At 61.9% G+C, this 24,297-nt stretch overlaps 3 protein-coding genes across 8 annotated transcripts in view; 2 read left to right on the forward strand and 1 right to left on the reverse strand.

Annotated features, from left to right (window-relative positions):
• The first annotated feature begins 779 nt into the window (after nucleotides 1-779).
• Nucleotides 780-4,793, forward strand: NDUFS8 (NADH:ubiquinone oxidoreductase core subunit S8). 2 transcript variants are annotated; one of them, XM_070457747.1, is made up of 7 exons: nucleotides 780-880; nucleotides 1,764-1,827; nucleotides 1,916-1,966; nucleotides 2,537-2,626; nucleotides 2,724-2,896; nucleotides 4,401-4,529; nucleotides 4,615-4,793. In XM_070457747.1, the coding sequence occupies exons 2-7, from the start codon at nucleotides 1,764-1,766 to the stop codon at nucleotides 4,744-4,746; spliced, it is 639 nt and encodes a 212-aa protein (XP_070313848.1). In that variant the 5' UTR covers nucleotides 780-880; the 3' UTR covers nucleotides 4,747-4,793. The 2 variants fall into 2 exon arrangements, with proteins under 2 accessions (XP_070313848.1, XP_020736425.2); XM_020880766.2 differs by lacking the exon at nucleotides 780-880 and adding an exon at nucleotides 1,091-1,309.
• Nucleotides 4,794-7,682: 2,889 nt separating this feature from the next.
• On the forward strand, nucleotides 7,683-19,405 carry TCIRG1 (T cell immune regulator 1, ATPase H+ transporting V0 subunit a3). Of its 3 annotated transcripts, none has more exons than XM_020880772.2 (20): nucleotides 7,698-7,815; nucleotides 10,035-10,155; nucleotides 10,515-10,593; nucleotides 11,671-11,891; nucleotides 11,977-12,062; nucleotides 12,332-12,458; nucleotides 12,541-12,623; nucleotides 12,745-12,838; nucleotides 12,920-13,132; nucleotides 13,773-13,917; nucleotides 16,357-16,496; nucleotides 16,584-16,741; nucleotides 16,819-16,909; nucleotides 17,379-17,497; nucleotides 17,574-17,787; nucleotides 18,179-18,301; nucleotides 18,406-18,510; nucleotides 18,586-18,703; nucleotides 18,861-19,038; nucleotides 19,124-19,405. In XM_020880772.2, exons 2-20 carry the CDS (start codon nucleotides 10,039-10,041, stop codon nucleotides 19,200-19,202), a joined length of 2,490 nt encoding a protein of 829 aa, XP_020736431.2. In that variant the 5' UTR covers nucleotides 7,698-7,815; nucleotides 10,035-10,038; the 3' UTR covers nucleotides 19,203-19,405. The 3 variants fall into 3 exon arrangements, with proteins under 3 accessions (XP_070313847.1, XP_020736431.2, XP_070313846.1); XM_070457745.1 differs by lacking the exon at nucleotides 7,698-7,815 and adding an exon at nucleotides 7,899-8,278; XM_070457746.1 differs by lacking the exons at nucleotides 18,586-18,703; nucleotides 19,124-19,405 and having other exon boundaries at nucleotides 7,683-7,815; nucleotides 18,861-18,984.
• A 1,877-nt stretch (nucleotides 19,406-21,282) lies between these two features.
• Nucleotides 21,283-24,297, reverse strand: part of CHKA (choline kinase alpha) — a 59,479-nt gene continuing 56,464 nt past the window's right edge. For all 3 annotated transcript variants that reach the window (XM_070457749.1, XM_070457748.1, XM_070457750.1), the window contains one exon: nucleotides 21,283-22,365. In XM_070457749.1, coding sequence (XP_070313850.1) covers nucleotides 22,306-22,365 — 60 coding nt within the window. In that variant the 3' untranslated portion in view covers nucleotides 21,283-22,305. The remainder of the gene's footprint in view (nucleotides 22,366-24,297) is intronic.

Consider the following 24,297-nt stretch of genomic DNA (forward strand, 5'->3'; position numbering starts at 1 on the left):
TGAGGCGGCCGCACTGCGCGGCTCTCAAGGATTGGCCCAAGCTCCTGCACAAGCCCGGGTCTCAGTTTTCCCATTCGTAAATCGTTCCTCCACATAGGGTTGTGGTGAGGATTAAGTGAAGCTGCCCGGGTGGAGGTTTGGCATAGAGCAAGCACAGCTATGATGATAAAGCGTCTGCATGCAGTGCGGGAGACCCAGGTTCGATCGCTGGGTCGGAAAGATCCCCTGGAGAAGGGAATGGCAACCCATTCCAGTATTCTTGCCTGGAGAATCCTAACTGGAGGATTCCTGACTGGAGGGCTCCAAAGTGAAAGCGAAAGTCGCTCAGTCGTGTCCGACTCTTTGTGACCCCATGGACTGTATATGGAATTCTCCAGGCCAGAATAATACAGTGGGTAGCCTTTTCCTTCTCCAGGAGATCTTTCCAACCCAGGGATCGAACCCAGGTCTCCCGCATTGCAGGCAGATTCTTTACTAGATGAGCCACAGGGAAGCCCAAAAGCCTACCAAGGCCCAACTATGGTGCAGAATCACCGTTATCACCCGTACCCCGCCGGGGCGCAGCGCGTCTCCCTTCACCCGGAGGGCCCGGTCGGATAGGAGCTGCACCCTGAAACCACTCCTCGGATGTCCCGCCTCTAAGGGTTCGGGAGTCCACGCCCCTTCGCCCTTCCAGCGCCTGCTCTTCCCTAGCCAATCGGGAGAAGATTGTCTTTTATCCCGCCTCCTTCGGCTGCACCGCCAGCCAATCAGACCACGCCATGGAGAGTCAGCGCGGAAATGGCGAAGCCAGCCGGCCCAATGGCAGCGTCTCGGGAGGCAGGCTCCGCCTCTCTGCGGACGGGCGGCGCCGCACCGGACGGAGCGGCCGCGCTTCAAGGTGGGTGATGCGGTCTCAGCCCTTAAGGCCGAGTCTAGGCAGCGCGGCATCGGGGGGCGGGGGTGCGGCCCCCGTGGGCCCTGCCGGCTCCGCGCCCAGGTTTCACCTCGGCCTGCTCAGCACGCGCGGCCGCCGTGTCCTTGGGCGTGCAGCCGGGGGCGGGGGTGACCGAGACGCCGGCGGCCTCCAGGGCGCATGCGCCGCCGACTCCGTGGGGTCAGAGGTCGGGAGGAAAGTTAAGGAAGGAGCCGGTTTGGGCACCTGACCCTGAAGTCAGCGGTCGAAAGAAATGGGCCCGCCAGAGGTCGCAGGTCACGGGAAGGGCACTTTGCGGCTCTGGCTAAGTGCCAGGCTCTGGGCTAAACCCGTGGCCTCTTCGAGCCCCCCTCCATCCTCCTGACCCCCTTATTACAGAGGAGAAAACCCAAGGTCATTCGGCAGGCAGGGAGGCAGTTCCAGAAGGACCTTGATGCGGGGGGCAGGGGAGAGGAATTTGATCTTGAGGGTTATTTAAGCCTTTAAGGGGTCCCAGCAGGGGAAGGCTGGGGGGTGTGAAGGGTGGGGTTTGGCCTGGTTCACATCAGGAACCCTCCCTTCAGTATGCGACTTTGGGCAAGTCACTTAACATGACAGTGTCTCACCTGTGATCCCTAGCACTGTGCCTGGCACGGCTAGCTCTCAATAAATGCAAGTCAGTGTTACTTGGGTCAGGTTGGAGGTTGAGAGGGGCAGCTGCTGGGAACAGGGAGGCCATCTGTGCCTCTGGCAGGAACGAGGGTGAGCAGGGGCCGAGACGCCACAGTGGCGTGCTGGAGTTTCATATGGGGAGGACCACACCTGTCTGGGACCCACCTGTGCCTGCCTCTCTTTTCACACCCCACAGATGCGCTGCCTGACCATGCCCACGCTACTTCGGGCCCTGGCCCAGGCCCAGGCCGCACGTGCAGGTAGGACCAAGGGCACCTTTCCAGGGTGTGGGCGCCCAGCCTCCTGGCATGAGGTCACATCTGCATGGCGTAACCCTTCTCCTTGCAGGGCATGCCAGTGGCCGGGGCCTTCACAGCAGTGCAGTGGCAGCCACCTACAGTGAGTCCCGGGGTGCCTCGAGCCTCAGGCTTGGTGATCATGGTCCTGCCGGGGGCAGGGGCGAAGGCCTGGGTTCTCGTCCTGGCTTTGCTGGGGGCTCCCCCTCTCGAAGCCTGTTTCCCCTCTGTAAAACGAAGCGGGTGATCAAGATGATTCATGGGGGAGGGGTCTGTTATTGCAGGGCAGCGGGGGTGGGGTTGGGGGGGGGGGTCCTTTCCTGTGGCTGTGCCTGTGATCTCAGACCTCCCTGCGTGGGACCAGGAGGGGACTGCCAGGTGTGAGCCCTGGGAGCCTGTACCTCCTCCTCAGGACCCGAGCACCCAAGCCCCACCTGCGTCCCCTCCGGGCCTGGATGGCCACACAGGCGGAGGGAGAAGCAGGCCAGGGCTGCCCCTGGCCGGAGGCCAGCCTCGAGGGTTACTGAGGCAGGGGGCGTTTGGTGAATGAACAAGCCCCCCAGGGACCCAGATCTTATGTCTAGGAGGCCAGGCCTCATCTCCTGAGCTGGAGTCCTTGAAGAGGGCCTGTGCGTGGTCCCTGCCATGGCCTCTCTGCCCACCTCCCCTGCAGAGTATGTGAACCTGCGGGAGCCCGCGATGGACATGAAGTCGGTGACCGACCGGGCAGCACAGACCCTGCTGTGGACCGAGCTCGTTCGAGGTGGGCCCGGGGGATGGGAGGCTCAAGGCAGGCTCAGGGTGGGTAGAGATGTGGGAGGGAGGAGGGCCCCCCTCCACTGCGCCCGTGCTGCCCCCAGGCCTGGGCATGACCCTGAGCTACCTGTTCCGCGAGCCGGCCACCATCAACTACCCGTTTGAGAAGGGCCCACTGAGCCCGCGCTTCCGCGGGGAGCACGCGCTACGCCGATACCCATCCGGGGAGGAGCGCTGCATCGCCTGCAAGCTCTGTGAGGCCGTCTGCCCTGCCCAGGTATGCCCCGACCCCAGCTGACCGCCACCCTGACCCCGGCCGCTGGGAAGGGGTGGCCACAGTCTGCTGCAGAGAGAAAGAGAAGCGGGCAGCCCTGGGTCCCAGTTCTCAACCCCCTGCTGGGTGTGTCCCCAGGGAAGTCCCCTCCCGCTCTGAGCCACTTGCCCCGGGATAGGAACCATGAGGCCTTTTTGCCGGAGCCGACTCAGAGGTGGTGAGTCAATGGAGGGAAGCTTCCAGTCCTGAGCAGACCACAGGACACACTTGGGGCCTGCCCTTGGGGGTCTGGTCGTGAGTGTGAGAGCCAGGCCAGAGCCACCACTTTGACATGGTGCAGCAGCAGTGTCAGGAGCCCTGCCTACACGTGCGCCCTTCACAGGGCCGGACCCGGGGCCACTCGGGCCACAGCCGGGCCGCCTGCTGCCCCTGGCTGCAGCTCCTTTGAGCCCCTGGCATTTGGTTCTGTCTGAGGGTCCCGCACGGACTGCCAAGAGTCACAGCCTGTGGGTGCAGAAACAGACAAAGTGGGGGGCGCTCAGGTGGTGGATGTGCCCGGCAGTACACAGCAGTCACAGGGTCCTCACTGTCCACACAGCGTCCCCCTCCCAGCGGTTGCTCAGGACGGCTTCCGCCCGAGTCCTGGCTCGTCTCCTGCATCACTCCCAGGTTCTGCAGCCCATGAGCTGTGACCTTGCAGTCCCCAGTCTCTGGAGCACATAGGAGCCCCCCCAGAAATAACAGTGGCATCTGGGCAGTGAGTGCCAACCATAGACCAGCACTGTGCCAAGCTCATGACCTCTCTCTGCAGCAGCTCTAGGTGGTCAGGGTTATTATCCCCATTTTTATAGAGGAGGAAACTGAGGCACAAAGAGAGAGGCTGCTAGGCAAAGGTCCCTCTGTGAGTGGTGGGCCTTATGCTCCTGGGGACGTCTCAGGGCCATGGCCACATCCCTTTGAAGGTCCTCGCCTCTGCGGAAGCCCTGGGCCACCCCTTCCTTCGGCGGTGCCAGGCTGCACCCGGGAACTGAGAGTTAAGGACCTGTGTTTGAGTCTGGGCTCTGCCCCTCGTTTACTCCTTGGCTTTGGGAAGGCCCTCCACCTTTCTGAGCTTCAGTTTTCTCATCCATTAAGTGGAGATAACTAGGTGTAGTTGGGAGGGTTGTTCAACTTGCAGCCAGCAGAAAGTGCATTATTTACAGGGTGAAACCCCCTGGGGCTGCAGGTGCTATGGTGTGCCAGGCAGGCAACAGCCCTCTCCTCGTGGGACTCGCGTCCTCGGGCAGGAGGTGCTGGCCGATAGCAAATGAGAGTGTCGGCTCGGGCAAGCATGCAGAGGCCGGCCTCATGGCCATGCCACGTGGCCTCTTAGGAGGGGAGTCAGGAAAGGCCCACGAGGGCTGAGAGTGGACGACAGAGGAGCCTTTCTGTAGGCCCATGCAGGGCTGAATCCTGTGCCAGGGGCCAGTGTGGCTAGCAGCTGACAGTCCCCTGTGCCACCGCCCAGGCCATCACCATCGAGGCTGAGCCGCGGGCCGATGGCAGCCGCCGGACCACGCGCTACGACATCGACATGACCAAGTGCATCTACTGCGGCTTCTGCCAGGAGGCCTGCCCCGTGGACGCCATCGTGGAGGTGAGTGGGGCCCCGCGGTGGGGGAGGAGGGGGCGGGAGCTCCTGGGAGGGGCCTGACTCACCTGCTCCTGCTCCCTGCCCGCAGGGCCCCAACTTTGAGTTTTCCACGGAGACGCATGAGGAGCTTCTGTACAATAAGGAAAAGCTGCTCAACAACGGGGACAAGTGGGAGGCCGAGATCGCCGCCAACATCCAGGCCGACTACCTGTACCGATAACCGGCTGGCCGCAGCCCCTCCTGCCCAATAAAAAGCTCTGACCTCCCCCACTGCCTCCGTCATGCGTCTGCTGTCTGGGCCGGGACCGTCCGCAGCCTGTGGATTCTTCCGTTGGATCAGATCCTTGGACCAAGTTGCCTTCCTGTGGGACCTGCCAGGCCCTCCCTGTGGCTGGGCCCCAGCCCACAGCAGCCCGCGGCCCACACGTCTTCCTGGGCTTATTCCACAAAGGCTTAGCTGAAGGTCGGCTCAGGGCACTGTTTGCATAATCCTGTGTGTCCAGTTGGTGAGGCCGGGGCCTGTCCTCTCCTGAGGACCACCCACAGCTGAGACCCTTGAGAACCTAGAGCCTTCTGAGAAAGGGGGCTCTCCAGAAATAAGTTGGGCAAAGTCTCATTTGCCCAACCGCAGGCAGAAGTACATCAAGTAGCAGGAACTTGGAAAGGCCAGGGCATCCTTGCCAGGGGTGGAGTGGGGGAAGGCTGCTCTGGGGTAACAGTCACGAGGGGATGACACAAGCCCTGCTGCCCGTGAGCTGGCGTTGCCTGTCCTCCAGCCACATCCCTTTCCTCCCCAGGTTCCTCGGAGCAGACTGCTCGCGTGGCCTCTGCTGCTCAGCACTTCCTGCTTTGTGGCCCCGGCAAGGCCATGTGGTCCCTTCTGGGGCCCGGTGCCAGAAGAATAGCCCCCACAACAGCCCCTTCTGACTTGGTGCCGAGCGGTGTGAGAGTATTTCAGTTCATTCTCAGCAGTGAGGAAGCTGGCTCAGAGAGGTGAAGTGACTTGCTCAAGGTCACACAGCACACATCTTGAGGAAAAAACTAACTGAGGTCTGAGAGATCTCAAGAATTCCCTTCATCATTTCCAAAAGTGCTTTTTTACAAAACACTAATCTCCCCAGATGCATCTTAGAAGGGGGAGGGTGTTCTTTGGATCAGTAAGTGTAGGAAGTGCCCCAAGGGGCCTCTCCTGGGACAGGCTCTGCCCGGGAGCATATTCAAGGCTCTGAGAAGGCCTGCAGCAGAGAAGCCCAGACTTTGCCCAATTCATTCCCGGAGACCCCCCTTTCTCAGACCACCTGTTGACATATGGGCCTGCTTACCAGGACCTGCTGGGCCATCTCCCAGGACCTGTGTGGTCCCACCATTGGCCAAGGTTTGGGGGACCTTACATCCCACAGGGTGGCTCAGAGGTAAGAAGTACAGGACCAGAAAGGACAACTTGAGCCCTGGGAGTGCCAATGAGTCCAGCACTGTTAGTCCTGGCGGCTGCTGGCAGCAGGAACTCCAAAAAACAGGCCAGCTGTCAGAGGCAGGCTTGAATATCCTAAATCACTTCTAGTTTTGCTTTCTTTTCAGACATAGCTTGACATTGAGTCTATCTGTACACAGGGAAATTGTTCACTCAGTCATGTCCAACTCTTTCTGACCCCATGAACTGCAGCACACCAGGCTTCCCTGTCTTTCCCCATTTCCCAGAGTTTGCTTAAACTTACGTCCATTCATCCGATGATGCCATCCAACCGTTTTGCCCTCTGTTGCCCCCTTCTGCCCTCAATCTTTTCCAGCATTGGGGTCTTTTCTAATGAGCTGGCCTTTTGCATCAGTTGGCCAAAGTATTGGAGCTTCAGCATCAGTCCTTCCAATGAATATTCAGGGTTGATTTCCTTTAGGATTGAATGATTTGATCTCCTTGCTGTCCAAGGGATTCTCAAGAGTCTTCTCTAGCACCACAGATGAACCTGTCCAGCCCCTGACTTAATTCCTTCCCTTACTGCTGGGTCAGAGTGCAGCTCTTAAGGCCATTTTGAAACATGTTAAGAGTTCCAGTTTGCCCTACACAGGAAGCACTGACCTGAGGCCCCCAGTGGTACTAAGTTCAATTGTGTTGAAGTTTCTCCTTGAAAGTAACCCTACCAAAAGTGTCCCCCACTCTTCTGAAGACACCTTGGCTGTGACTCAGTTTCCAGCCCCCAGCTCTGGGGCTCCATTTGCCCACCCCTCAGAGACCCTTGGGCTTCCCTTATAGCTCAGTTGGGAGAGAATCTACCTGCAATGCAGGAGACCCAGGTTCAGTTCCTTCAATTTGAGAAGATCCCTTGGAGAAGGAAATGGCAACCCACTCCAGTATTCCTGCCTGGAGAATCCCATGGATGGAGGAGCCTGGCGGGCCACAGTCCATGGGGTCACACGAGCTGGATACGACTTAGCGACTACACCACCACCACCAGAGGCCCCTCCTCTGCTGTGGGGGTTCAAGGATCACCAGATCTGACGGGCCCCAGTGGGTACAGTCTTGGCCCGTCCAAAGTGCAGGCAGCTGGACAGTGGTGACCCACAGGCTGGGACCGGACAGGCTGCATGCAGCTAATTAGGAGTAAGGACACAGGGACAAGTCCAGTCACAGGAGCAGCGACAGTGAGGGCAGCGCACTGCCCAGTGCCTGCTGGCTGCGGTCTGCCGCCTGGCCCTCGGGGTCCTGCTGCCACTGACGGGGAGGCCCAGAGCACTGGGCCTGGAGTCCCGGTGGCTGCTCAGAAACAGGAAGATAGAAGGACCTGTGTGACTACAGCCTCACTCAAGAGGGAAGGGGGCCCAGAGGTGGGGACACGTGGGTCGGGCCTGGGGCCCGAGTGTATTGGGGGTCTTGTCAGCCATAGGCCCAGGTGGAGGAGGTCGCCACATGTAGCCCCTGGGCCTGGGTTGAGCACTTCCCCACATCCCAGCCTTGTAGACGTGCACGGTGGGCGCCAGTGTCTGCCCTGGGGTCTGGGCTTCCTCGCCCAGATTTAGGCGGCTCACGGCTCTGAACGGTTTCCCACCTTGGGGGCGAGGAAGCGAGGGCCCAGCCCAAGGCCTGCCTCCCGCCCGCCCTCGGCCGGGCTCGCGCACCCGCTCCAGGACTCCGGGGGCGGGCCCGGGGCGGCCTGGGGGCGGGGCTTCCCTGGCTCCGCCCCTCCCGGCCCCGCCTGTCGGGAAAAGTGAGTTGCGTGGGCGCCGCGGAGGCAGAGAGAAGTTGAGCCAGGAGATCCGGGTGGAGTCGAGCGGTGCCGCGTGCGGCCGACCCGGGGTGAGTGCCCCAGAGCGGGCTGCGGGGCCCCCCGCTCTTCCTGCCGCCCTCGCTTCCCTCCGCCCCGGAAGGGAGTCTTGGCGCCCCCACCCGTGTGGATCAGTAGAGGCAGCTCAGTCCGCAGGCCCGCGGGTGTCAGCCCTTGTTGGGGAGTGGGGGTGCACAGTTGCGACTCAGAGGAGGAAGAGGAGGAGAATAGGGGTGTTAACAGCCTGTGATCCCTCGTATTGAGCTCTGCCGGGCCAGGCTCTGCTCAGAGCTTTCTCTGCTGCATCTTTCTGGGAGGGAGGAACCCATTCTACAGATGCGGAAACTGAGGCCCAACCGAACGAGGAAGAGGCAGAGCTAGAAGAGAGCGCAGACCCTCGCCTGCAGCGCGGCTCATCGTGGCGAGCCAGGGTCTCAAGAGGAGAGGTGTCTGGAGGAGCTGGCCTTAGCCTCCAGCCTCCCAAGGGAGAAGGAGGTGGGGGGTACAAAAGTGACTAGTCTGGATCCTGAAGGGCCTCGGCCCCTTCATTTGCTCTGTAAATGTCGCGGGTGCGGGTCCTGGCCCAGGCAGGGGCCAAGGTAGAGGAGGGGGAGGGGATGAGCCGGTGGAGGGCTGAAACCCCAGGGGAGGGGTCTGACCAGGTCTCTGGACTCCTGTGCTGACCACCCAAGGGGAGGGCCAGGCCCCGTGGCCCTGTGAGCCGGGCACCAGGCCAGACTGGTCACAGCAGCTGTCCGGGACTGCTGCCCACCGCGATCCCGGATCTAGCTCCCTGCCACCCCTCATTTGGCCAGCCCCGCCTTTCAGGGAGCCTGGGGCAAAGAAAAACCCTCCCTCTGAGGACATACTTCAGGCCGGAACTTCCAAACCTGCAGCCCGGAGACCCGGCTCCTGCCTGACTTGGCCATCTACTGACCTGTCTATAAAACAGGGGTACAGTGCTTCTCGCCTCCAAGGCCTGCTGTTAGTTTTAAATGAGGTAGTGGAGGTGAGGAGGTACATGGGGACCCTGGTTATTTTTATCTCCCCACCAGGTCCTGCTTCTGCTGAGTGGCCGAGTCCCGTTCACCCAAAGAGGAAGTGGAGGCCCAGAGAGGGTGGGAGAGTCCCCCAAGGACACACAGCTAAACCCCAGCTTGGGCAGGGCTCAGAGCCTCCGTCCCTGGGCCGTCTGCTCACCCTCCCCTATTCAGGACCCCCAGCCGTCTCTTGCCATTCTCTCCAGCTGGGGAAGGGGCTGCTTTTCCTATTTACTCCTAAGTTAACCAGACCCAGAGGAGGAAGTGACCCGCTAGGTGGTCCCAGCCCAGGCAGCGGGTGGAGCGCTCTGGCGCCAAACGTTCACCCTCAGCGGGGCCCTCGCCCAGCCCTGCCCCTCTCCCACCTCAATGGGAGAGCTAAGGAGAGGGAGCCCCACAGAGGGGCCGGGGGCCGGGGGCCGGCCCCGGGCCCCCAGGGCAGCAGCTGTCGAGGCCTGGCCTGTGGGCCGGGTGTCCGCAGGGCCCATCGGAGGCCAGGGGAGCCTCCCCTGCCAGGCCCTTCCTGCCCATTCAGTTTCCATAGTTTCACTTTCGGTGGTTTCGACACCTGGAGGACTCCTCCCGGGGCTGTGGCAGGGCTGCCTAGGCCCCAGGGGAAGGTCCTCCGTGCTCAGAGGCCCTTCCTGTCCACAGTGTCTTCCCCGAGGCCCGGGGGTGGCCCCCACCCCCTCAGCACATGGCTGCCGCAGGAAAGAGGCGGGCTCCGACCGCCCAAGGGGACAGGCCAGACCTCAGCCCCGTGTCCTTGTCATGGATGCTCCCCGGGGTGGAAAGGCAAGGGCTCCAGCTGGCCACGGTGGGTCAGGGGCCCAGCTCTGGAGGTGGCCTTTGACCTGGGGCCCTGAAGAGGTGAGGGCAGGTCACAGAGAGGGGACACAGGAGACGGGGCCAGGTGTGAGAAAAGCCAGTGTCGCCAAGAGCTGGGGGTGCAGGGGTCTCAGACAAGTCAGATCCAGCTGGGAAGGAGCTTGGTGTTGGACTCTGGGTCTGGCCGTGGGGTCAGCTGCGCCGCCTACTTCTGGTGTGACCTCAGCATGCTGCTGAGCCGCCCTGGGCCTCAGTTTTCCCATCTGTCAGATGGGGTAATGACAGCACCTTGCAGGATCATAGAAGCATGGAGTTCCTAGGCGATGGGCAGCTGCCTGTTTCTTGCCTCCCAGCCTGAGCCCCCATCCCTGCCTGCCCCACAGGACCATGGGCTCCATGTTCCGGAGCGAGGAGGTGGCACTGGTCCAGCTCTTCCTGCCCACAGCTGCCGCCTACACCTGCGTGAGCCAGCTCGGGGAGCTGGGCCTGGTGGAGTTCAGGGATGTGAGTGGGGCTGGGATGGGTGTGGGGGGAAGCCTCATCCCTGGGCATCCCAGAGGTAGACCATCGCCCTGTTCTGACCCCCTGCCCGGCTCAAATCCCGGCAGCCTCTGTCCCTGGGTACTCTGTTCTCAAGAAGGCTGGCTTTACTCACGCTTGCCCCAGCCTGGGTTCAGCCAGGCCTCCTCGGCCCTGGTCCACGTGGGGCTTGGTCGTCCTCACCTGGGCATTGAGAGGGTCATGGTGTGGTCAGCACCTTTTGGGGGAGGCAGCTATGGCCTAAGGAGAGCCAGCCTGGCCCTCGTGGGGGACCTCCTTGGCTCCCCGGCCTGGAATACTGATCCCTCCATGCACAACCACAGCTCAACGCCTCGGTGAGTGCCTTCCAGAGACGCTTCGTGGTGGATGTTCGGCGCTGCGAAGAGTTGGAGAAGACCTTCAGTGAGTTGGCCCTGGGCCTGCACACCCCAGGCAGGCTTCCTGGAGGAGGTGCCAGTGGAGCTTGGTCTGAAAGGAGGAGTCCCAGGCACCCAGTAGGAAGGAAGAGAAGGGAGAGCCAGGCCAGGCCCTGCAGAGCCAGGCCAGGGCAGCTGGGATCTATGGGGTGTTCCTGAGTGAGCTGAGCTGATGCCCAGGCCAGGGTTTGGACGAGCCCTTGAGTGCCGAGTGAGGACTCAGGACATCATCCTGCAGATGCTGAGCGCCACCTGTAGGTCTCTAAGCAGGAGAGAAGCGTGGACAGAACTTTCTCTGCTGCCGTTGGACTGGGGTGAGCAGAGGCCACCAATCTTGGCTCGGTGCCCCAAGGAGTAGCTTCTCCAAGAAGGACCCCTGCCCTAGGTTGTGTTCCAGAAACCCCTACCAGGAGGACCCGGCACAGTGGGAGGATAGAGCATCTGGTTAATGGTTGGCTTGCCTGATGGGTTTTAAGTAGTCAGGCAGGTCCTCCGTGGGCCTGCATGCAAGCTGCTGTCCGAGGCCCTGCCCTAGGCCGCCTGCCGGAAGACCGCTGTGGGACCCAGGCCAGGGGCTGGGGACGGACGGAGAGCAGCCCAGAAGAGCCCCGGGGCGGGGAAGCCAAGTAAACACACAGGGGTGGACGTTTAAGCCTGAGGTTTTTCTGGGGTCTTGGACTCAGTGAATCAGTTGGCTGGTGGCCAGGGGAGTTTGAGGTGACATTTGGAATCCCCTAGATGTTAGCCAGCCCTTGGCTGTGTATGCGCTCAGTTGCTCAGTCGTGTCTGACTCTTTGCGACCCCATGGACTTCAGCCCACAAGGCTCCTCTGTCCATGGAATTCTCCAGGAAAGATTACTGGAGTGGGTTGCCATTTCCTCCTCCAGGGGATCTTCCCGACCCAGGGATTGAACCTGGGTCTCCGATGTCCGCTGCACTGGCAGGCGGAATTCTTTGCCCGATGAACTGCTGGGGAAGCCTTCCAGCCCTTGGCTAGTAGCGGCCATTAGCTGGTGGCGGCCCCCGAGCGGCGCCTCCTGACACCCCTCCCCTCTGCACCCAGCCTTCCTGCAGGAGGAGGTGCGGCGGGCTGGGCTGACGCTACCTCTGCCCGAGGGGGGGCTGCCGGCGCCCCCGCCCCGCGACCTTCTGCGTATCCAGGAGGAGACTGATCGCCTGGCTCAGGAGCTCCGGGACGTGCGGGGCAACCAGCAGGCCCTGCGGGCCCAGTGGCACCAGCTGCAGCTGCACTCGGCCGTGCTGGGCCAGGGCCACAGCCCCCCGGTCAGTGTAGCCCACCGGGAGGGGGCGCAGGGTAGGGGTGCTGGGCCCCCCCAGGCTGGGGCTCACGGTGCCTCTCGGCTCCTAGTCGGCAGCCACGCACACAGATGGGCCGTCAGAAAGGACCCCTCTGCTCCAGGCCCCCGGAGGGCCGCACCAGGACCTGAGGGTCAAGTAAGTGAGGGGCAGCTTGGCGCTCTTTCCCGTCAGCGCAGACTCCCTGTCCAGTGCTCCCTCAGACTGTCCCCTGCCTCCTCCTCCCTCGGGCCTGGGATTCCCCCTGGCCCACGGGTTTCTTCCCCTCCTGGCTGTGTGTGTGTGTCGGGTGGGCTCCTGCCTACCCCATGGGGGTGAGGGGTGGTGTGCCTGGCCCGGATGGGGAGGCTGGGTGGAAGAGAGGGGAGGTCGGCGCAGCCCCTGCCCAGCCCTGCCTGGCCCCGCAGCTTCGTGGCCGGTGCAGTGGAACCCCACAAGGCCGCAGCCCTGGAGCGCCTGCTCTGGAGGGCCTGCCGCGGCTTCCTCATCGCCAGCTTCCGGGAGACGGAGCAGCAGCTGGAGGACCCGGTGACGGTGTGCAGGCGGGGGGCGGCCTGGGTGGGGGTGCGCCCCCCCAGGATGGGGACTGCAGGGTGACCTGGGCCCCCCTCTGCAGGGAGAGCCTGCCACGTGGATGACCTTCCTCATCTCCTACTGGGGCGGGCAGATCGGGCAGAAGATCCGCAAGATCACTGACTGGTGAGACCCCCAGGGCCCTGGGTGTCCCTCCCACCCTCGACGCTGAGCCCACGCCATCCTCCACACTCCCGCGGGCACGGCCTGGACCCTGGGCCCCGCTCACCGCCCGGCTCCCTGCCAGCTTCCACTGCCACGTCTTCCCGTTCGCGGAGGAGGCGGCGGCCCGGCGCGCGGCCCTGCAGCAGCTGCAGCAGCAGAGCCAGGAGCTGCAGGAGGTGGGTGCCCGCGGCCGCGGTGGACCTCCGGCCGCCACCCCAGCGGCCCACCGCCCCCCTGACTGCCCACTCTGGCCACAGGTCCTGGGGGAGACGGAGCGCTTCCTGAGCCAGGTGCTGGGCCGCGTGCAGAGGCTGCTGCCGCCCTGGCAGGTGCAGATCCGCAAGGTGAAGGCCGTGTACCTGGCCCTCAACCAGTGCAGCGTGAGCTCCACGCACAAATGCCTCATCGCCGAGGCCTGGTGTGCCACATGCGACCTGCCCGCCCTGCAGCAGGCCCTGCAGGACAGCTCGGTGAGTTGGGCTGGGGGGCCTCCCACCCACCCCGCTGCTAGGCAGGAGCTCCTCCTCACAACACACTTCCCGTTCCCCGTGCCGTGGGTGTGCTGCCTTTCCCGGGGCTCACCCTCCTCCAGGGAGTCCTCCAGGATGACTCTGGCCCCGCAAGCCCTCTCCCCAGCCCCATTTCCCCCTGAGGCCCTGGGATGCCGTGTTGGGTGTTAGAACCATGTTGAGATCCAGGCTCTGCAGGCCCCAGCCCTGTGACCTTGGGCTGATTGGAGGGAGCCTTGGGCTCATCTGTGAAATGGGTGTGCTGACCCTGCCTCCCGGGCGTGGCCACGGTAGGCAGGGTCTCTGGCGGCAACAACGGGCTCCCTCTCCCCAGCCACCTGGATGGGGAGAAGCACGCTTGTGTCTCCCAAGTGACTTCTGGGCCAGTCTCTGGCCATCTCTAAAGCTCCCTGAACAGGGGGCAGGTGGGGCTGGTCGTCCGATTTCACTGGGAGAGAAGGGGCTGCCCCAGGTGAGTCCCCACAGTGCTCTGCCTCTCCAGCTCTGCCTGGCTGGGGAGGTCCGAGGCCCCTGGAGGCTCCTGCATTCAGCCTTCTCTGTCTGTCTGTCTGCCTGCCTGCCTGCCTGCTGGATGCTCCAGAGCGAGGCAGGTGTGAGCGCCGTGGTTCACTGCATCCCCTGCCGGGACATGCCCCCCACGCTCATCCGTACCAACCGCTTCACGGCCAGCTTCCAGGGCATCGTGGACGCCTACGGTGTGGGCCGCTACCAGGAGGTCAACCCCGGTGAGGGCCACCGCCTCCCACAGCCCCGGCCTTCGGGAGGGTCGCTGCTGCCCTGGGTAGAAGGCTGGCAGGGCTGCGTCTCCACGCTGGGGCTGCCCCGGCCTCCTGGGATGAGACACGCTCTGCTTCTCATGCTCTCAGGGGGCGCCTTGGGGCTTCGAGTTTATCCCCAGAAAACCCCACCTTGTTAAACGTACAAGGGAGCCAGCTGAGTTGTGCAAAGGAGTTTGCAGTAGGAGTGGCCCGGGTTTGAGATCCTACTTGCTTACTTTGATGAGTTTTTTAGCTTCTCTGAGCCTCAGTTTCCTCATCTGTAAAATGGAGATAACAGTTCAGCTCTGAGCAGTCTTGGGAAGATGAATGGTCACCAGAGGTTGCAAACCAGTGGCCCACGAGGCCAGAATCCGTCTGCTGGTGTGTTTTGTTTGGCCATGTTGTCCAGACATGTTGAAAGGTTTGAGTTGGGTACAGCCCTAGGTCAGGTTTTCCCAGAAGCAGATCCTGAGGTGGGGTCTCTGGTGCAAGTGGTCTCTTAAGAGAGGTGCTCCCGGGAGAAACCAGTAAGGGACCTCAAGGAGATGGGGAGGCATGCGGGGAAGGGACGGCTGAGCAGGGCCAGGCCTGGGTGAAGTCCGGCCACACTGGAGCGTGTCTGTCTCAAGGCCAACGAGCAGGGCTTCCACACCCAGCGCCCTCAGTTGTCGGCCAGCCCTAGTGGGCAGGCAGCGAGGCCATCAGCTCCTGGCACTTCCCAGGTGCTCACCAGCCTGGTGAGGCTGCTGCTTGGAGACTGGTGCACCCAGCAGGGGCCCACACAGAGCTGCCGAGGGCCCCGTGCCACCTGGGCCGAGCGTCTGCTGCAAGCACCAGGGAGTTTTGGCAAAAGTCTGCATTTTCCTGAGACTTTGGCAAAAAGTGAGAGATTTGGCATCATGGTGCCCGCCCCCAGGAGGCTGGAGCTGGGTGTGGCCGCCCCTCCCGTTTGGGTCCGTCCTGGGGTCAACGGGCACTGGCTCCCTCTCTCCCTGGCCCTGGCCACCTTCCCGAGGCCCGTGGGACCTGGCCTGTCACCCGCCCGGTCCATCTCCTTCCAGACAGCACTCCCCCTGAGGCAGGCTGGCTGCCGTGTGCCCAGTGGCCCAGCGTCCCCAGTGTCACTGGGCGAGGGCTGCAGGGCGTCTCCGTGTGAGCCCGGAGGAGGGGTCCGGGGGTGAAGCGTGAGGAGGGCCCTTTCAGGAGTGGGACTTAGTCCGAGGCCAGGGAGGGGTCCTGCCTCACCCAGTGGGCAGGAGAAAGGGTTTGGAGCCCCCAAGGTGGTGCGAGCAGGACCTGAGGGTGGAATCCGGGGCTGTGTGGACCGAGGCCTGGCTCACATGTCCCCTGGGCCTGCTGGCCCTCCGGGACGGCGCCTGGGAGCTTGGTGTGCGACCCCCACCCATTTCCACTGCCCGTAGTTCCTCTGTACTGGCAGGTGGCAGTCTGCTCGGAGCAGCCCGATCCCCAGATATCACGGCTGCTGACGTGCCCCCAGCTCTCAGCAATGGCTCTGGGGAGGTATTCATTTGCTCGGGCTGCCGTAACAGAGCATCCCCGATGGGGTGGCTTCAACAGTAGGTATTTATCATCTCTCCACTCCGGAGTCTGGAAACCTGAGATCAGGGTGTCGGCAGGGCTGGTTCCTCCTGAGAGCTTGAGGGGGCTTCTGTTAAGGCCTCTCTCCTTGGCTGGCAGGCAGCCGTCTTCACGTTCGCATGGCCTTCTCCGGTGTCTGTGTCTAAGGTCCAAATTCACCCATTCTATAAGGACAGCAGTCATATTCGATTAGGACCCACTCTACTGACCTCGTTTTCACTTGGTTACATCTGTAAAGATTGGATCTCCAAATGAGGTCACTTTCTAAGGAGCTGGGGGTTATGATTCCAACCTACCTTTGTGGGGGCGGGGTGCACAATTCGACCCATAACTGGGATGTGCATTAGAATCCTAACATCTATGAGAAATTCTCCCTATTTGCTAAATGGGAGCTGAGGCCCCAAAGATTAAGTGACCAACTTGGCCTTCTGGAACTTGCCACGGGCCAGCCAGGACTTCCACTGGGCTCTCTGTGCTTCTGCTTAAAGCTCTTTTCATAAATAATAGCTGGAACTAATGAGTTTATATTGCTTATTTATGGCCTGCTGTCTCATTTTTAATAGCCCCAGAAAGTAGTGGTATTATCATCTCCATTTTGCCCATGGGCAGATGGAGGTTCAGAGAGGTTAAGACACTAGCCAAAGGTTGCACAGCTAGTAGATGGCTGGCTCTTGCATGCGGGCGAGTGGTGTGGCGGCCCTGCCTGGCAAACACCACCTTTGTGTCTCCTGGGGCCCTGGACCCTGGCTTGGGGGCCCCTCTACAGGGCCGGGGTCCTGGCTGACCATGTGGCCCCTCTGCCCACAGCACCCTACACCATCATCACCTTCCCCTTCCTCTTTGCTGTCATGTTTGGTGATGTGGGCCACGGGCTGCTGATGTTCCTCTTTGCCCTGGCCATGGTGCTGGCCGAGAACCAGCCGGCTGTGAAGTCAGCGCAGAACGAGGTGAGGGGTGGCGGGGGGCTGGGGGTTGGGGGAGAAGCAGGGTGCAGGCACGGCCAGGGCTGGCTCTCACCATACCCACACCCCCAGATCTGGAGGACCTTCTTCGGGGGCCGCTACCTGCTGCTGCTCATGGGCCTGTTCTCCGTCTACACTGGCTTCATCTACAACGAGTGCTTCAGCCGCGCCACAGCCATCTTCCCCTCGGGCTGGAGCGTGGCAGCCATGGCCAACCAGTCTGGCTGGAGGTGAGGCCCGGCCACTCCCCTGCTGCAGTCCTGAGGCCCCTGGGCCCCTGACCGCCCCCTCCCCACTCTTGTCACAGCGATGCCTTCCTGGCCCAGCACCAGCTGCTTGCCCTGGACCCCAACGTCACCGGCGTCTTCCTGGGACCCTACCCCTTCGGCATCGACCCTGTGAGTTCTGGCCATCCGTCCGGGGTGGTGTGGGCGGGAGGGTGGGTTGGGGCTCTCCGCTCAGGGTCCCTCAGACCAGGGCCTGCCTGGCAGGGCCCACACTGCAGCCTCTTGAAAAGCAGAGAAGTGAGTCCTGATAAGGACAGTGTTCTGTGCCAGGCGGGCACCGTTCTGAGGCCTTGTTGAAACGATTTCGTGTCCAGTCCTTGTGACAACTCCATGGAGTGCATGCCAGTGCACACTCTCCCCATTTCATACATGAGGAAGCTGAGGGTACATGCCCAGAGTTGCCCGGCCAGGAGGAGCTGGGGTAGGGGCCCAGGCTGTGCTCTTAACCACGACGCTCTGCTGCCCCTCATCGGTGGGTGACGGATTGTGCAGGGGGCCCTGGAGGGGCACACGCAGGCCAATGAGAGTGACTCGGGTGGGGAGGCCCCTTCGTGACCCCCCGGCCCTCCTGCTCCCCCAGGTCTGGAGCCTGGCGGTCAACCACCTGAGCTTCCTCAACTCCTTCAAGATGAAGATGTCCGTCATCCTGGGGGTCACCCACATGACCTTCGGGGTGGTCCTGGGAGTCTTCAACCACGTGTGAGGGCCGGGGTCCTGGGGTTGGGGGGCCTGAGCAGGGCCAGAGTGGCCTGGTGACCCGATGCCCCTGCCCCAGGCACTTCGGCCAGTGGCACCGGCTGCTTCTGGAGACCCTCCCAGAGCTGGTCTTCCTGCTGGGGCTGTTCGGCTACCTGGTCTTCCTGGTCATCTACAAGTGGCTGTGCTTCACGGCCGACAGCGCTGCCACGGCCCCCAGCATCCTGATCCACTTCATCAACATGTTCCTCTTCTCGCGCAGCCCCACCAACCGGCCGCTCTTCCGGGGGCAGGTGGGCGGGGCCGAGGCCGGTGGGCTCGGGCCGGTGGGTGGGGCGGGGTGGAGCCGGTGGGCTCGGGCCGGTGGGTGGGCTGGGGCGGGGCGGGGGCGGGGCCGGGTGGGCCCACCCACCCCCACGACGGGGCCCCGCCCCTTGGCGGCAGGCTCCTGGTCTGAAAAGCGGGATGCAGACCTGAGGCCGTGAGACGAGGAGGGAGGTCGGACGGAGGACCAGCAGAGATGGTCCAGCCGAGGGGGTGCTGGAAGCCTGGGGTGCCATCCTCCCAGAACTCCGTGTGGGGCGGCGTCCCTGCTCCGTGAGGGGCCCCGGCGGAGGAGTCGGGGGCAGGCTCCTTGGGCCCCGGGAACCGCGTGGCGCCCTGACTCCCGCCCCTCCCTCGCAGGAGGTGGTGCAGTCCACCCTGGTGGTCCTGGCCCTGGCTACGGTGCCCGTGCTGCTGCTGGGCACTCCGTTGTTCCTGCGCCGGAAGCACCAGCGCCGCCAGTTTCGGAGGCGGCGACCGCTGGTAGGGGCAGGGGAGGCGTGTGGGCTTGGCGCGGAGGGTCCCGCCGGGCCGTGAGAGCCCCCCGGGGCCCATGCGTCTGCTGATGCTGCTGCTCCCACCTCCAGGATGAGGACAAGGCCGGGCTTCTGGGCCAGCCCGAGGTGTCTGTGGCCAGCCAGAACTCTGATGAGGAGAAGGCCGGATGCCCCGGGGACCAAGAGGAGGAAGAGGTGGGTGTGGGGACTCCCTGGGTTGCAGGAGGCCAGCGGCCCGGCTTGCCCCTCACTGCTGCCCGTCCCCCCCAGTTTGTCCTGTCCGAGGTGTTCATGCACCAGGCCATCCACACCATCGAGTTCTGCCTCGGCTGCATCTCCAACACGGCCTCCTACCTGCGCCTCTGGGCCCTAAGCCTGGCCCACGCCCGTGAGTCCCGGCGCCTGCCCCCACACATCTCCTCCCAGCACTTCCCAGTGTCCCTGTCTGGAAAGGGGGGTGGGGGGGTGGGGTCCCCTGCTGACCTTGGGGAGGATGGACTTCGGGACGCCAAGGCGGTTCCCACTGCTCCCTCCCTCACCTGCAGAACTGTCGGAGGTCCTGTGGGCCATGGTGATGCGAGTTGGCCTGGGCCTGGGCGGTGAGATGGGCGTGGAGGCCGTGGTGCTGGTCCCCGTCTTTGCCGCCTTCGCCGTGATGACCGTGGCCATCCTGCTGGTGATGGAGGGGCTCTCAGCCTTCCTGCACGCACTGCGGCTGCACTGGTGAGAGGCCACGGGCTGGTGCGGGCAGCGCGGGGGGTGGGCCGGGGGGCAGGTGTCCTCTCACCAGCTCTCTCTCGTCCCCCAGGGTGGAGTTCCAGAACAAGTTCTACTCGGGCTCCGGCTACAAGCTGAGCCCCTTCACCTTTGCGGTGGAGGATGAGTAACACCCACAACCTGCCCTTATTGCACGGAGCGGGAAACAAATACCGAGGCCGTGGACTTCCCTGGTGGTTCAGCACTTAAGACCTCATGCTTCCAATACAGGGATGGTGCTTCCAATACAGCCCGATCCCTGGTCAGGGATCTATGATCCCAATGCCACATGGTGCGACCGAGTTAAAAAAGTAATAAAGGCAAAGAAGGCCTAGGACCCGTGTCTTGGTCTTGTCTGAGAGGCAGGGCCTGGGAGGCTGGTGTGCAGGAGCCTGGGCTCTCGCTGGGCTGGTCCTTCCTCAGGAGCCTCTTCTGGTTTGAGGGACACCGTCCCAGCCTGTGTCTCTCTGAGGTCTGTCTTTGCAGCTGAAGCTGGTATGGGGTGTGGAGAGGTGGGAAGCACTATCTAGGATCTGGGGCCTCAAGATGTCACCAGAGGCCCAGAAGCACATCTGCAGGACCCCCAGACTCGGGGAAGCGGGGAGAGGGCAGAACTAGGACAGATGACAGATGTGTCTAGTGCATTTTAGCTCAGGATGACTGTTGTCCCAGGCTGGACCAGGGGGAGTGAGTGAGCTCCCTGTCCTTGGAGGTAGGCAAACTGTAGGATGATGTCTCGGATACTCAGGGTGTGGAGGGAGGTGCTTGGCATGAATTGGCCAGATTCTCATGTCCTTATGCTGGCGCTGGCCACTGGCACTCACAAAGCTCTGGAGTGGAGAGCAGCCTGGGGCACTGTGTGACCCGCACTGCACAGGGGGCAGTGCATCACTCCACAGGGGATGGCGGGTCACACCCAAGGCCACCTTCCTGCAGATGTGGGCAGAAGCTGTCCAGGGCACCCCGAGCATTGCCCAGGGCTCTGAGGGTCAAAAAAGGGCTGAACCGGACCCCACGGCCTGCCTCCCTTCCTGTCCCCAGAGGCCACCATCTTACCCGTTTCCCACCCCCCCACCCTGGTGGGCAATCCTGCCCCCTGGCTGTCCAGCTGCTGGGGGGAAGGTGGCACCCTGTGGGCATCTCTGACCTGGGTCCCACCGCTGGCTGGGGGGCAGAGCCAGTGCTTCCCCGAGGCCTCGCGCTCTCCCTCCGAGGAGCTGCCAAGTGGTTCTTCCGGCTGCAGGCCCCAGGAACAAAGGCTGCCTTGAAGGCAGAGACGCCCCGGGCACAGCCAGCAGGGAGGAGGCCCCACCACTGTGGCTCCATCTGGCCAGCTGCTGGGAGGAGCCTGTCCCTCTGGAGTCCAGGGCTGCCCCGGCTCAGGGCCCCAGGCCTCTGGGCTACAGCCCACATGCCTGGCAGAGACCTGGCTCCAAGAAAGAGCAGCGTCTGGTTAGGAACAGAGGGTGGCGTGTGTCTCAGGAACTGGACTGAGCCCAGGACTCCGAGCTTCACCTTCCTGGGGAGCAGAGCTGAGCACTCGCAGGTGGGGCAGGTGCCCAGCGCTGAGCCGGGCGTGTTTGGGGGGAGGGAGGTGTGAGCCCGGAGAGAGGCTGGCCGCACGGACAGCTAGCAGCCTGGCTGAGAGCGCTGGGCGCTGTGGGACCAGCACACCCAGGGCTTGGGGTGGCACACCCCGGGGCTGGAGGTCACCCTCAGGAGACGCAGGGACGGGGTGGGTGGGGGGCCACCTGCACCAGGGACAAGCCTGACCCCTGCTCTGGCGAGCGTGCGGTCTGACCCAGGAGGACACTGAGGAGATGGGAAGCCGGGAATGCTACCTAGGATGAAAGCAGTGAGGAGGGGGCGAGGGTGGGGCTGGGAGGAGAGCTGCCACCCGAGCCGTGACTTCGGAGCTGACCTGACCCCGCGGGTCGCCGCCCGGCAGAATCCTGGGGTCTAAGGCAGATGGGGCTGGGGCGGAGGGCCTCGTGGGCACAGGCAGCGTTGGGGGCTGTGTCCCGAGACCTTGCACAGAGGGTATGGCTTCGAGGGCCCCTCCCGGCCAAGCTCCAGACATCTGGAAGGACGGGTGGTGGTCTCCCTCCACCTGCCCGGCCACCCCGCCGTCCCGCCCATCCTGCCGCATCGGGAACAGCTGCGTCCCCCCAACCCCGAGACTCAGGACACATTCCAGGGTGACAGCAGAGATAGCCTTTTATACTTTTTATTGTTTGTATGGTACAATCTTTGTGGTAGCAGGAATGTATGCACAAAAAAACAATTCAAATAAGAGTTCAGAGTAAAAAACAAAAGGATTTATCCCAAAGGACATTTAATATACATGGACTTCACAGCTATACTCTATCCATGCCCCAGACTCCACCCACGGGCTGTGGTCTCCCACTGGGATGGCCGCGTGATGACCACATGAGTGGGCAGCGGGCGCGGGCACGCCAAGGCCCCAGCACCGGGGCGGCAGAAGGCTTCCGAGGGCACGGGGCAGGACCAGGCCTGGGGGCCGGGGGCCAGCCCTGCCGGAGCAGCCCCAGCTCCAGGCTGAGCAGGGGGTGGGAGCTGGGGGCAGAGAGCAGGTGGGGGGACAGGTGTGTCCACGTGGCCCTCGGTGGCCATGGCCTGCCACCCGCCCCGAAGCCAGGGTTAATAAAGCACTTTGTTAGAGGGCACGGGGTAGGGCACATCCAGTTGGGGTGAGATTCACCAGCAGAGGGAAGTTCGGACGACAGGAAGCAGGTAGCCACGTTCCTCCTGGCCTCCGCGCCCCCCGCACCGTTGGGGGTGGTCAAGCCAAGGAGCATGGTCACAGTGTCACCGCCCCCTCGGGAGCGGGCAGTGTCTGCACACCCATCACAGGGCCCACTCAGCGCTGTCCGCCAGCACGGCCATTCTCATCGTGTAAAGATCAACATTAACCACAAAAGGCACCTGCGACAGAAACGTCTTCTCTAGATGAGAGGGGTCTGAGATATTGCACTATTGCACTAGTGTACTATAATTCTGCTTCCCAATCTCAGAGTCCTAGTGAGGTCGTAAACGAGATAAGAAATAAATGTTACTCAATTTTAATACAGTCTTTCGTATCATACACATCTGTGTTGGGCGGCGAGACGTCTCAGCCTTCTGGCCGCGGGTACAGTAGTCGGAGCATAGAGGCGCCGCGGGCTCGGCCACCCCCATGCCATCCAGGGATGCAGGCGGGAAGGCCGCACATGGTCACACCCCGAGCTTCCTCTTCTGGTCAAAGTAGGCATCGAACCTGGCCTGGGCGTACTCCTAGGAGACACAAGCAAGAGTGGCCTCACCAAGGGTCCCACCTGTCCCCGGCACAGACGGAGCCGCTGCAGGCGGTCCAGCAGCAGTGCTGCCCCCAGGCCGTCCTCTCCCGCTGGCAGCCCAGCTCCCCGCTGTGGCCTGCTGCGCTGGCCCGGCCCTGCTGACCCAGACAGGAGACGGGACGTCCGTCTATGGACCTGGCGCTGCCACGGTGCACCAACTCATTCATTCCAACACTATGGACACAGGCTGACAGCCCCAACAGGCTCCCCTTCCAAAGCCCAAGACCCTTGGGCGTCAGCAAGTGTGGCACCAACGTGGAAGACAGGATGCGTATGTGTGTGTGCGCCACATATGCGCTGGGATCACCGCAGCACACTTGCTAAAAGGAGGGAGTGAGCACAGCTGGCCAGCCCCCGTGCCCCCAGTCTGTCCCCCGTCGGTCCGTCAGTGTGGGGACGGTTTCTGAAGGACCACTCCCAATTGAGAAGTCTGCCATGCCAGCTGCCAAGATGACAGCGTCACCTTAAAAAACCCGAACACTGAGGGAGAATTTATAAACCAACACGCACTCACTCATCTAAAACGTGCGCTGTTGGCTAAAGCACACAGCCGGCCTGCCACCGGCACCGCCGTCACCCTCCGAGTTCTCCGGGGCCTCCGCAGTCAAGCCCTCCAGACTGCAACAGAATGCTTCCACGCGAACGCAATCGTCAGACACGGCCCCGCTGGGGTCAGGGACACTTCTGCGCGGCTGGGGAGGGCAGTGTTCGTCCGTCCGCTGTGGAGCAGTTCTCTGTGACACGGCCCCAACGCAGCGTGGTCACACACTCGTCTGATGTTGGGCACATAGGATGCTCCCGGTCTGGGGCTATCAGAGCATGCGAATTCGAGTCTTGGTGTGGAAACAGGCTTTCATTTCTCTTGGCTCAGTACCAAAGAGAGAGACTGCTGGGCTGTATGGTTAAGTGTGTATTTGACTTTATATAAGAGGCAACTGTTTTCCACACTGGTCACCCCCTCTTGCAGTCCCACCCGCAGTGTATGTGACATCACCTTCTTGCCAACATTCAGCATTGTCGGTTTTAATTCTACCCACTGACACGGGTGTGCAGGGCATCTCTCTGGGCTTTAACTGGCATTTCTTTCATGACTATATCAGCACAAGAACAGATGCTTCCTGGTCATTTATCTTCTGCATCGTGTTCAAATCTTCTGTCCTTTCATAAAGTAAGTTGTTTGCTTTCTTGCTGAGTTGTGAGTTCTTTAGGCATTCTAAACACAAGTCTTTGTCAGATGTAAATTTGCAGTATTTTCTCCCAGTCTGTGGCTTGGCTTTTCATTTTAACGATGTCTTTCAAAAAACAAAAAGTTGTAAATTTTGAATCAGTCCAATCTATTGTATCGTTTTTCTTTGATGGTGAGAGCTGTATGTAACCTCCAAAACTCTTTGCCACAGTCATGAAGCTTTTCTCCCATTTCAGCTTTTCCATTTAGGTCTATTATCTGTTTCAAGTCAACTTTTGTGTACGGTACAAGTTCAAAGTTCATTATCTTTTTTCCGTACGGCTTATTCAGTTGTTCCCATGTCACATTTGGAAAATCTAACCCTTCCTGCAATGAATTTTCTCGGCCTTTCTGGGGAATACCAGTTGCCTATGTGTGTAGGAGGCCATTTCTGGGAACTTGATTCTATTCCATCTGATTTATGTATGTCTTTATACCAACACCACATGATCTTAATTATCTTGCTTGGTAAACTGTGAAATCAGGTAGCATGTCTTCCAAACTCTGTTCTACAATTTTGGTGTTTTAGTTATTCCAGGGCCTTTGCATTTTCACCTAAGTTTTAGAATCACCTTGTCAATGTCTATCAAAAGCCAGTGGGGTTTCGATGGGGTCATGGAGATGCATAGATTGGTTTGGGGACAA

The sequence above is a fragment of the Odocoileus virginianus genome, chromosome 28 (genome assembly GCF_023699985.2).
Source record: "Odocoileus virginianus isolate 20LAN1187 ecotype Illinois chromosome 28, Ovbor_1.2, whole genome shotgun sequence".
NCBI lineage: Eukaryota > Metazoa > Chordata > Mammalia > Artiodactyla > Cervidae > Odocoileus > Odocoileus virginianus.